The 13,368-nt window shown below is 33.9% G+C and overlaps 1 protein-coding gene across 1 annotated transcript in view; it reads right to left on the bottom strand.

Annotated features, from left to right (window-relative positions):
• Nucleotides 1–13,368, bottom strand: part of LOC110025245 (alpha-mannosidase At3g26720-like) — a 54,318-nt gene that overhangs the window by 20,308 nt on the left and 20,642 nt on the right. Inside the window, 7 exon segments of the mRNA XM_020725594.1 lie at nt 332–403; nt 715–774; nt 907–975; nt 1,426–1,565; nt 1,678–1,900; nt 10,404–10,460; nt 10,540–10,605. Coding sequence (XP_020581253.1) covers nt 332–403; nt 715–774; nt 907–975; nt 1,426–1,565; nt 1,678–1,900; nt 10,404–10,460; nt 10,540–10,605 — 687 coding nt within the window.

The raw sequence follows: 13,368 nt of genomic DNA, 5'->3' as shown, positions 1-13,368 counted from the left end.
AGCGAGAAATAGAGCAGAAATTGATAAGAGGCGAGCCAAACTAAAACAGCAAGGGCACCACCATAAACGCTGGGAACCTGGGATCAGAGGCAGCATCTGCACCAAGATCAAAGATGGCATGCAAGCCTACACCAAGAAAAATAGTAGTAAAATAGAGCTTATGCTTTGATGACAAGTAGATTAGCCTACCCAAGTCCTATTTTATGAACTAAAAGTTCTTATCACATAAATTTTTTTTTCCACTTCCGCAGCTGTATGGTCAAAAGATGAAGGTAAAAACTGTCATCTGTGCAATACTCAGAAAATAACAACTACAATAGAAGAAAGTAACCTGATAGATCCATGGATTAATCTGTTGATGCACTTCATCCAATATGGGTCCATGGAGAATATTAAATGGCACCTTAAAAATAAAAAGATGTTCATGACATATGGTGAATTAGAGATCAGAAGCTAAAAGAATAATATGCATTTAACACGAGGAAACCAAATTAATAACCTGGGCCCCATAGTCACTGCCTATGCACACAAAATCGGTCCAAAGCTGAACCATACCTTATTACCACTATTTAGGCAACAGTAGCTTCTCATATTACTAACCTTACCATGAGAGTCCCATGAGGACTGGAAACCAGTTCTCAGAACAAATCAAACAACTGATAGAAGATGATAACAGCAGCATAGCAGCCAATAATTTACAGAATTAAAGGATACCTTATCATCAGATTTGATGGGGAAAGTACCATCTGGGCGAAAAACATAAGCTCCAGATGCCTTCAATGCGCATCATAAAAGTAAAAATGATTAGCTGGAGATGTAAAAGGAATCCCTCGCATGTTCATTTAATTAATACTACGGAGAAAATTCAGACAACTAAAACATGGAGATTTTATAGCCCTTGCATACCTGTAGATCAGTGTATTCTCCAACAGATCCAGCATAGAACTTATATGACTGCTTTAAAGATGAGTTGACCTAGAAAGCTCCAAAAAAGGTGGATATAAACAATAAAGATACATATGGATTTCAGAAGGCTTCAAATGATTGAAATAAACAGACAACTTTTCCCTACAGAAACTCCTCAGTAGAACATATATAACGGTTCTTTAATGAGCATTGTTATTTCTCAATTAAACATGTCAAAGGAACATCTTGGACTATCATGAGAAACGGGAAAAAGGGTCAATTAATGATTAGAAAATATTGAAAAATTGCAGATTCAAGTCAAACTTGAATAAACAATAAAACATCCCCTGAAACTAATTCCTCAGTGGTACAAATTAAAAGGTTCTTTCATGAGCATAAGGCTTGCATTTATTACTTCAAGACATGAAAAGAGAAATTATGGCACTACTGAAGAAGCAGAAGACAAGATCAAACAATAATATAGCATATCCAGTTAATATTATTAATCCTGAAACTTACAGCTCTCCCGCTGTTAGTATAATAAGAGAGTTCATGTTCATTGGCATTAAACAAAAGCTTCAACTCTCCCGGTCCAATCTCAATGTAACCATCATTGCTTTCTTTTGATGGATGCAAAGACGACATAGTAGCAGCAGAAGCTGAAATCAATTAAGCAAATATCAGTACAGCCTGGAAACAATTAATAGTATTTTGACTAGAGGAAAATCATTCGGTTGCAAGAGTTAAAAAAAAAATTAAGGATGTATAAACCTTGGCTTCTAGCATTGGAGACAATATATGTGCTGAAACCAAATGGTGGTACAGACACTGGGAATGCAAGCCAAAATTTGGGAGCAACATCAAGGAATTCACCAAGATAGGCCTTGACATATTGACTTCGTATGCGCACAGAAGCTTCGTTGATAGGTAAAAGTTGAGATTCAATTTCTCTGCCGTTGGCAGAATCCAAGACAGTGACAGAATCACTTGAAACCTGCAGTGACTCGACAACTGAAAAAATAATTACTCCAAAACAAAATAGAATAGGATGGCTAAGTATCTTCAAGAAGATACCACTGCACTAGACACCTCCAATAGTGTAAAATGGCAAGAAAAAAATTTATTTGCATATGTGCTGCTATATGTGTCCTATCATGATAATTTGAAGTTAAAGAAGATTAAACTTTCTTCAGAGGCCTGGCTTCGTTATTTTATATTGTACAAAAATGAAGAAAATAACCAGCTCTGTGAATTTCTACTTTCCAAAATCCAATGCTAAACAGCCCACCTCTCTCTTTATATTAAAGAAAAAAGAAAGTGCAAGTTTCAAGAATTTAAAGCATACACAGCCTTAGAAAGCTTTACTCGCTAAAATGTAGATGATGAAAAAAATAATCAATGAAATTTATGATGTAAATTTCCAACAAAATCCAGAATCATAAAGCCCTGTCTACTTAGATAGGCTCTAAATACCAGCCAACGATCATTAAAAACCAAATTAAGCATATTATGAGTTATTTGATGAAGGCCTATTAGGCAATCCACTCATGTGGGTTGTTATTCACATCATAGTCACCCTCACCCTGCTAGATCCCTAAGGTAAATCTTGATAATAGCTATTATAACAATGAATCGGGACTAGTTGTTTATATCTACACTTCTAACCTTAAAGTCAAGAGTTCAAGCCCCTACCACGCTTAGCTGTTTTTTTTTTAATCTAAGAGTGTTGTTCATTGGCTCTTGTACCAAAGGATTTGCCCCCTTCGGTGTATCTCTCCGTAATGGGCATTGTGCCTCCTTTAATATATACTATATGGAGATAGCCCCAACCACCTAAACCAAACCGAACCACACACGTGAAGATCCCAAATCAATCCATCTCCCTTGTGCATGAGTGTCTCTAGTTGCATTCAACGCCAAAATCCCACACCTCTCATCTCCTTTTGGCCTCAATTTAAAATTGCACAAGGCTAGGGTATAACATCCATTTCTCCCTACCATAATGCAAATATATTTTTAAATCTATGAGTATTGTCCATTGGCTCTTGTACAAAAGAGTTTGTCCCCTTCTATGTATCTCTCCTTAAAGGGCATTGTGTCTCATTTAATATATAATATATGGAGATAGCCCCAACCCCTCAAGCAAACCAAACACACAACTCCGCCCATTGTTTCACATGAAGATTCCAAGTCGATCCATCTCCTTTGCACGTTAGTATCTCCAGTTGCATTCAATGCCAAAATTCAATACCTCTCATCTCCTTTTGGCCTCAATTTAAAATGCACAAGGCTAGGGTATCACATCCATTTCTCCCTACCATAGTGGCCAATACCCTCTTGTCTCTCTTCCTCATTGGCCCTATCTCGCTCAACCGATGAAAGAGAAGCCTCTCCATCATCTTATTCTTTTTTGATTGAGACCTGTCAACAACTGTGAGTCTTTTCTTCTTCGTCTCTTTCTCTACGATCCTTCACTTCTTGTCTCATTCTCTTTATTTTTCATTATTGCTCTAACAAATTCTTTTCATCCTTTCCACTCAAGTTGTTGAGTAGAGATTCAATTTTTTTCTTAATCAGTAATAGATTCTCATTTTACTATTTATCATATGATACAAGATTTGTTTATATATCCTACTTTAGTGGCACATTCTTTTATGTTCTAAGAAAAATTAGCTATGATAAAAAAAATTGATGTAATTTATAATGCAATTTCATTAAAATGATCATTATAAAAGATAGATTTTAAAGTTCCCTATTAATAAAGATTGCATAATGACTTCCGATACCTTTATTAAAGGCTTAACATAATTGAATTTTAGGTAATTTTTTTTCGATAAAAATAATTAATACAACTAGATTGCAAGATAATCTAGGTCCATTAAGTTGCGCTATTTAGATAACTAATTAATTTTTAATACATTTATGTGTATGCTTATAATTAATCAATATTTTATATTATTTAGGAATTAGGACCTTCGAATTAATACATGTCTACTGCTAGTCTCTTTAGTTTTTAAGAAAGTATGGCTTCGAGTGTTATCGCTCCAGATATTAACTATTATTTATTAAAAGATAAATATATGTTTCTTTGTTAAGGGGACTATCCTTAATATGCATACTAGATTCTTAGATATTTTACAGTTTGTCAGTTCTATCTTTGTTATTCAATTATTTGTTATGCAGTAAATCACTTTTACTATTCATAATTAAATCATAAGTTGCAAATGTAGTTTTGTTATGACTTATTGTTGCATAACTTCTTGTAATGGAAAGATAATTTTTTTATGCATGCTACCTTTGTTAAATGTATTTAAATTTAATTTTGAAACTCATGCTTTAACATGTAATTAGCAATGATTGTTTATAAAATTCCTATTGGAAAGTTTCTTATAATAATTAAAAAACTATTAAATATGTGCAGTGATGCACAAGTTAGAAGAAGCCTCTTAGATATTAGCTAAATGGGTTGATGAGTTCACAGAGTCTTGAATTTTCACAAGTTAGTGTTTACCTTCTCAATTTCATAGTGTCTTGATAAAAAAATCACTAAAAATATATGAATAGATTTATGATGGACGAATAAATCACTAATGAGTCATATTTAAAAATATATGATTAAATTTAATATACTTTTATATGGATACATTAAAATAGATTTGCATTGATTATAATTTATGATATAAATGATCATGAATATTACAATACTAAAATAATCTTACAGCCCGAATTATTTGTCATTAATTTAGCACAATAATTTGATGACACTTAATACCTTGAGGTATATAATAAATCAACCATTTTACTATTCATAGTGGATACCCAATATCTGAAGTTTACACCTTAAAAGTGGGTGTTACTTGCAAAATTTGAGCTATCAAGCTCATTAATAATAATCTTTTCATAAAAAAACTCAAATATGATGCTTGATAAACCATCAACATGAAAACAAACTTTTCAACGGCAGTCATTTATTCAATATTTCTATGTTTATGTTGTAGTTGTAGTATATATATTTATGTTGGATTTGAGTAGTTTATCTTTTCATAGTTATTGCTCTCACATTCTTTTTCATTAGTTACTAATGCTTCTTCGTTGCATCAATGTATCAACTATTGATATGTCATTGACAAATTTTCATCATCCGACTTGAATCTCTGAGCAGTTTTTTAGCACACATTCAAACTTTAATTAAAAATCATCTACAACTCTGCTTTCAACAAGCTTACAATCAAAATGACAAGCTCAACGAAACGAGCCCAATGACGCCAAAATTGATTCAATACAAGTCAAATCAACCCTAGATTAAATGATAAAATTATTTTTGTAAGCTTTCAGTGTATAATTTTAAGGTTAGATGGATTCCAAATCTAATAAACTTATAGTTGAATTAAGCGTCTCGACAAGACGAATTTAACGAGTCAAAATCACTCTATTTTGATATATTAAGGCGCTCAAATATTCACAGAACACCATCCGATTAAGAGAACCTCTCAAAATTATCTAATGAAGTAGTTTAATTTCTTTCCTTAATTGCAAAAAAAGGCCTCTCCCAGACTCTATAAATTAAGTCCGACTCTCCTCTTGAGATGGGAGCTAGACACTGAGCCAGAAGAACACAAAAGCTAGGAGGAGCGAAACCCCCATGTTCCACCGAAGCTCCAGTGAACTTCACCCGCTTCTGCAGCTACTAACCACCGTCGAACACTTCTTGTCGACCGCCACCTGCTCCTTGCGAAAAAATTTCCTATGAGATTATAACGTGCGCCTCAGAACCCCGACATACGTTGAGAAATAACAAAGCACTAGCAATGCAACAACGCACCTCAAAGACAGTGCCTGAATGCATGCTAAAGGCAGTGTAATGATGTCACACTAACGATGGTACAACAACACACCCCAAAGACAATGCAATAATGCATTCCGAAGATGGTTTAATGACAGAACCTTAAAAAATGTGCAATCACGCAACCCAAACATAGTGTAACAAAGCACCCGAACACAGTGTAATGATGATGCCACCCCGAAGACGGAAGATGGTGCAACAACGCACTTGAAGACCATGAAGCAATGCACTCCGAAGACATTATAAGAACCACCCCGAAGACGGTGTAAAGACGCCACACCGAAGATGGTGCGGCAAAGCACCCAGAAGACGATGCAAAAACACACCCACAATACGGTGTAACGATGCCATCCTAAAGACGACGTAGCTACATATCTCAAAGATGGGTGTAATAACGCACTATGAACACAGTGTAACTCTTCACCACTATAGTCTACATTACCAACTATGATCAACATAGTCCACAGATCATGCAACCCCCAACTCTGACCCTGTAGCTTACAGAAGTTATATTACGGCTCACCACTATGGCCTACGTGGTTCACAGTTTATGCATCAACGAACTCTAGCCTCTGCGGCCTACAAAAACTCACCACTACCACCTGTGGTTGGCTACGAACTATATGACATTAATAGCTGATTATTACAAATGATCATTTTTTGCAATTTCACCCCTCTACCCTATGTTGAAGTAAGCACTCCTGGACATGGAGTTGAGGGATCTATGCTTAGAGCATTCAAATAATAGGCCATGCAGAGAGGAAAACCCTTGAAAAACCCTTGAAGGAATGTCCAAATAAGCTTCCACCTTGCTTGAAGATGTTTAGAAGAACTTACACAATTATTTTGTTAGCCAAAATATTGGCTCTCCTTTCATAAGTCTCAATAATAACTTTTATTCCGCTCTTAGCCATAATAATTGATTCTTGGATTAGTAAAATTATGGTTTTATTTCATTGTCTTTTCCATCTTCTTGACCTAATTCTTAGCTCGATGAGGTCTCAATTATTTGATGCTATATACTATGAGCCAGGCCAGACTTCAATATATATTCACATTACATCCAATCATCTCCAATTGGTTCTTCTTTGATTTCTAATCAATAACTCTTAAGTGCAAAGTCCCTCCTCCTTATAACCCAATTGTTTTATGCATGCATTATACTAACTATGCTAATAAGAACATATATAATATCTTCGGGTCGTTACAACATACTATAACAATAACAGTAAAAACATTTGATCGATAAGAAAAAAAATATTACTATAAAAAAAGAATATGAGTACTCATTTTGATTATAGACGATTTGTTTGCTCTTAGCTTGTATCACTTCTATCTAATTATCACCTATAAAATATAAAATATTTAATTATCAATTTACTTAATTATATTTTCATTTAATTATCAATCATTGTGGTGTTGTACTATTTTAATTAAATTTTAAATATTTAAACTTTAATTATGGTAATCAATATTAATATGAAATATTATTAATTTATATAAAATACTTTTAGAATTAAATCATAACTTTTCTTTAGTGCCTGCATCAATCGCAGTTTAACATTAAAATAATAAACTTATCTTTAATTACAGTAAAAAACTCATCTCAGACACGAGTCCTCCCTTTCTTCTTCGGCCCAATCGCCTCAGCATGCAAGAGATCGGGATCAAAAGTCTGGCTTCAGCTTTCTCTCATACACGAACGAGCGAACTCAAACCTTCCTCCTCTGTGATGCTTCTTCCTCTCCTCTTCTTCATTGGCAGGCTAGGGCACGGGCTCACCTACACTGCACCTTCCTCCTTCGCTGCTTGACAAAGACATCGTTGTCCGTTGCCTTTCAATATGAGGAAGCCCTAAATTGCACCATTCGACCCTCCAGTAAATAACTCTCATCTCTGTTGTCCCTTATATGCAAGATTTATATATGAATCTATCCATTTGACTTCCTGACCCTCTCACTTCACCTCCAACCTCTTTGGCTTCCTTCGGTATTCTTGACACCTTACTTCCACTTCTTTGGCTTCCTCATTTCCTCTTCCAACTGATTGCTTATTTTTTCCCAGAGTAACTGAAACAGGACTATAAATCTTCAAAGCCCAACATCTCTCACATAACCTCCAAGGTATAAGTTGCCTCACACCTATTATAACATTTAATAGTGTACATTTCTTAACCTTACCTATGATGTAAATCACGTAGTGCTCCACCATGTTACATGTCGAGATACGCCTTATAGCATTTTTATACGAAAAAATCAACAAAATAATGGGAAGAGTTGTCTATTTGCAAACTTGACTAATCTCCCTCTTGAATCTTAACGGTGTTAGTAGCATCACACCTCACTATGACATTTATCAGGAGTGTCCAAACATTTTTCACAAAGTAAATCATATTATGCCCTACCATAATATCTACCGAGGGACACTATAGCATTCTTGACATGAAAAAATCAACATAGAAAAGAGGGAAGTTTATGCTTGTTTCCAAACAATTAATATTGCTTGCTTAACCTTAATAATGAAAGTCACATCACAACCCACAATGACATGTCAGGATGCATTTTGTAGCACATCCTATGGCGAAGTAGCATTGTGCTCAACTATGCCATTTGTAGGAGCAAAACTCTTAGTTTTCTTGACATGAAATAGAGAAAAAAAAATCAAAGTTAGGCGAAATTGATATCTAATTGTAGTCTTAATTTCCTAATGAACTTGGGTGCTTCAAATCAATTATTAAAATTTTGCAAATCAATTTGATGTGAATTGTGTTTACCTTAATATAAATCCTAAGAGAAAACTCTTGGTAAAAAAAAAAAATCAAATAAAGGAAGTTGAAGTATGCAAGAACATTAATATCCATGTTGATGCCCCTAACCATACTTGCACATTGAATAGCACACTAACACATCAATAAGCATATGGCGCGCTAAAACTTCCCATGATATGTTTGAATGGTTAGGAAATATTATCAAGCACATGAACGTCTATCAAGGATGCATGCATTTAATTATCAAATGAATCGGTAAGTGTACCAATAGAAAAAAGAAGAATGCCTTGAACTCCAAAACATTGTCAAATTTGTAAAAGGGATTCTAATAGACTCATAGGAAAAGGGTATTAAGATCAGTAAAATAATATTTTAAATCCTATTTACTATAATACCCTGAGGGTCCTAGGTCAAATACGTTCAATGTCGACGTGATTTGTTAACGAAATAAGCTAAAGACCTTGTTTGACCTAGTCATCTCCTAGTTAACCCAAAAGTTCCAATGAGGCAGCACCTAAGCATGCATACTAAAATATTCATTATATCAAAAAATTAAATCGTTGGGCCTATTTTGCAAATTAAGATTATAAGCTCTGATCCTTCGAGCGACAAACAAATATAGTCAGGCCTCAAGTTTAAATCAAGTTCATTCCAAATATTAGGCACAAGTGATGAATCTAAATGCAAAACTAGGCCACCTTACACATAATACAAAATCATAATACCAATTATTGGGCCTTCCTTTCCTTATAGTATCCAATGGATATAAGCTCCAACCCAACGTAAACTCAAGCTAGCACTTAAAACCATTGAATTCACCCAACGCCTGAGAATCAATTCTCCCAAGGCCAATAGACTGTCATCTTAGACCAACAACTTACAATCCAACAAATTGCCAAATAAACCACAATGGAGACCACCAACATTCCCTAAGCTATAAAACAAACATTGTTCATGTCCAACTTGAAGGCAAAATTTTGGAGCATAGAGCTTAGTAGTTCTTTGGTTAGGCCATCGGACAACTATTTGTATGTTTGGACATATGAGATACATATCAATTAATCTACTAGTTTTTCTTTGATGAAATGATTAATTTCTTTCTTTAGTTCAGTCATGTTGGTTTGGGTTGAGTGAGATGCTGATGGTGATCTATTATCATAGTATAACTTCATTATATCATCCCATTTTATTCTGAAGTCATCCAAGATGACCTTAAATCCACAACAATTAATAAATTCATTGGCCTATTGCATGAAATTCAGCTTTTGAACTTGATCTAACAAGTACAAACAACTTATTGCCAAGTGATTTGATTTCCACCCAGTATAGTAAATAGTAGAAGATTTAATATTTGCAAGCCCAATCCGCACATGCATGCTTAGAGATCAAGTCATTTATTGTTCTTAAAAAAGATTCCTTTTTCCAGAGTCCTTTTGAGGTATTTAAAAGTTTTATATATGCTTGTAGATGCATCAATTTAGGGTTGGATATGAGTAACTTAGAGCATATACAACAAAAGTAAAATCAAAACTTGTGTGGGCAAGATAAACAAGACTCTCCATTGATATATCCCTCCAACTTCTGGGTTATCGCATGCCCTCGCTATAGCGCCATGTTGGCGGTGATTGACGGTAGCAAAATAGTAGGTGGAACTATTTAAAATAGATGAATTTGGCCCTAGGCCGACTCGGAGGGGGTACTAATTAATAATTTACAAAATACTAATTTAAAACTAGGAAAATGCTGGGAAAATTGTGGTAATTCCCTAGTACTAAAGTACATGAAAGAATTAGTAAACAAGTCAAAGTTTGCTGCTCTAGCTTGTCTAAAAGAATGGAGCATGCTTAGAAAAACAGAGTTCAGATTTGGGAATTAAGGGTTACTTACAGGTATTCGGATCACATCATCCCTTTTCCAACCAAGTGAGTTGTACAGAAGAACAACCTTCAGTTTAGAAATTATGAATAGCTCAATGACAATTGATATTACCACAATATCTAAAATAGAAAATAAATTAGATTACCAGGTCTTTTCCATTTGAGAAGTCTGCTTCTGATGGCGGGCAGTAGCTTATATTCAAGAGCGGACACTAGAAAACAAATCAAATTTCGACAATTAATATAATTAATTGGAAGCAAACCAATTTCCCCAGATTTGTAGCAGCGTGAAAAGAAGAAATAAAAAGGGTATGGACTACTGCATAACTTAAATTCTGAGAATAAATTGTCTATGTTAATTAATTTACCAATGATATAGTAACTGGTAAGAAAAATATTTGTAATTCATGTAGTTTTTGTGCAAATTGTATTTTCATTAGTTGCAATATATAAGAAACATAAAATAAAAAAAATGAATTTGTAGAAAAATCAACTTGGTTTATGCAGGACTCCAACCCAATGATGAATTTTGCTAATTGAAAATGGTGCCTCATTTCAGTTTATTTGAATAGAATTTTCTTACACGTCAGCTCCAAAAATTCATATCTTGGCCACTCTATGAGAGAGTATTTTTGTTATTTTCAGATCAAATGTTGTAGATAAAACATCATGTAGAATTTCACTCTCATTTTGTAAGGACTTTAAGAACTAGTTCGAGATTTCTCATAAGCTAAAGCCTCTATATTTAATTCTCCCAATAATGAGAGATAACGTTTGATTAATGCTAATAGTTAGGCGTTAAATGGTTAGTGTACAATAACAACAATTGGAATTTTAGGTTACATAAATTCATCCGATCAACCAGAAAATAACATAGGATTGCAAATGAACTCAATCAAGATTTAATGATTGTGTTCAGTTGTCATTGTCCATGATTTAATTACTCAGAGAAAATAATCATTTGAAATTATCCGAACAATCCTTATCGATAGGCATACGTCCTGTCATTAAAGAAAATATTATAGATGAGTGTTGAAAAGAGCAAAAGCCCAAAATAGTCCCCACTACTATTAAGAAGTGCCCAATTCCGCCCATGAGTTCTAAAAATGCTCCAATTTCATCCTGGACTATTAAAAGCTGTTCAAAATTGATTTTAAATCAAATTTTCCATTAAATTTAACAGTACCCTTACAAATTGAAGGGTAAATCCATCTATTTACAATTTGTGAAGGGATTAGCTGAAATATTAAAGCTGCCATTCAAGATCCCAAATTAACTTAATTAATATATCCTTGACTGTAGATTTGTAATTAATGAGTATGAAAATTTTATGACTTGCAGTAAGGAATTCTTCCTACTTTTGAAGCTGCTAATGCATTTGGTCAAAGTTTGCGGTATTGAAGTAGCAAGTCAAACACCGTAAGCTACTCCGAAAAATTAGAAGGGCTAAGTTTTGGCCAATTTTTTGCCTGTAAGCAAATTGAGAAAACAACAGAGAAAGAAGATATCATATGTTTCTTCTTCGACGAATTATTCCTCTCCCAAACTTACAGTGTTGTCAGTAACTTACTCCTCATGGCTTCTCCAAATTGATTCGACGCAGGTCGAAGCCACCTTGCAATGAACAATGGCCGAAGAAGAAAATCGCTCCTCGCTTGCGACCCCTAAAGTTTCTCTCTTTCTCATCTAGGTTGAAGTCGCAATCGTAGCTTGTCTAGCTTTTGAACCCCGACTCTCTTAAACAACAACCCAGTCTGCTCTTCTTTGAAGAGAGTATGAACAAACCAATTTAGCCTTCTATTCGTGAAGGGCACCGTTAAATATAATGAATAATTTGATTTAAGACTAATTTAGAAAAACTTTTATAAGCCCAGCACTAATTTGGAGCATTTTAAAACTTGGGAACAAAATTGGGCACTCCTTAATAATCAAGAGACTATTTTTGAACTTTTACCCGTGAATAGAACTTATCTAAGGAGACAAATCAAAGTTGATCATAACTAATAGAGAGCTAAGATTCACATATTAAGGGCCAAATTTATTAAAAAATATACAAATTACAATCTTGACCTAATATAAATATGTCATTGTGTGGCGAAATAATGTGATCATAAGGCTATGGTCATAACAATTATTTTTAGAGTTATTTTTAAATAACACACGCAGGAAGAGGACACAGATTGCATCCTTATTAGCATAATTTCCTTTTGGAGTGAATAAAGATAACACTTGATATGACATTGACTCTTAATAAGCGTAATTAATCATAATTTGTCAGCTTCGATAAATCATTTTAGGAGGAGGGTGGAGTTTTTAGACTTTTTAATTTTTCTTGAATATTTATAGACTTGTTTACAAATTTACTTGAATAATAATAATAATTCTACTTGAATATTAATAATTCTACTTGATTAATAATAATTCTACTTAAATATTTTTAGACTTCTTAATTTTTTTCAGACATTTTGCAATTTTATAATAATTTGAGCTCAAATAATTTACATTAAAATTTAAAGTATATTGGAAAATAGAGACCCTTTTGGTTGAGATATTTTCTCAACATAGCCATTATTGGGATTTTTTTTGAAGTATTTGCATTTTGAGAGCTGATTTTTATAAAATGAACCCTTCCAGTTGACATCTACATACAACACGACCATCATTAGAGATTTTTTAAGTATTTGCAATTGAAACTTATCTTTTAGAATGGATCCATCCAATGAGAAATTCTTTCAATATGGTCATATGAATGTATTGACTAAATTAAAATCCTATCGAATAAGCAATGCAGGCTGATTCAAAAGTGTGAATAATACCCTATAAAAAAATAAAATGGCCTATTTACGAAACCTGAGAGGCAGGTGTCGTTGCCACGAGTTTCTGTCGCTCATGGAAGGATTAAACGAGAGATTATTTTCACGTTCCTTGACTCATCACAAGCAGACAAGCAAAAGTGTGAGAGACAAACGAAAGAA

This window comes from Phalaenopsis equestris, unplaced genomic scaffold (assembly GCF_001263595.1).
Source record: "Phalaenopsis equestris unplaced genomic scaffold, ASM126359v1 Scaffold000297, whole genome shotgun sequence".
Lineage (NCBI taxonomy): Eukaryota > Viridiplantae > Streptophyta > Magnoliopsida > Asparagales > Orchidaceae > Phalaenopsis > Phalaenopsis equestris.
Note: the sequence above shows the minus strand (reverse complement) of the source record. Positions and strands in the feature narration are given on the sequence as shown.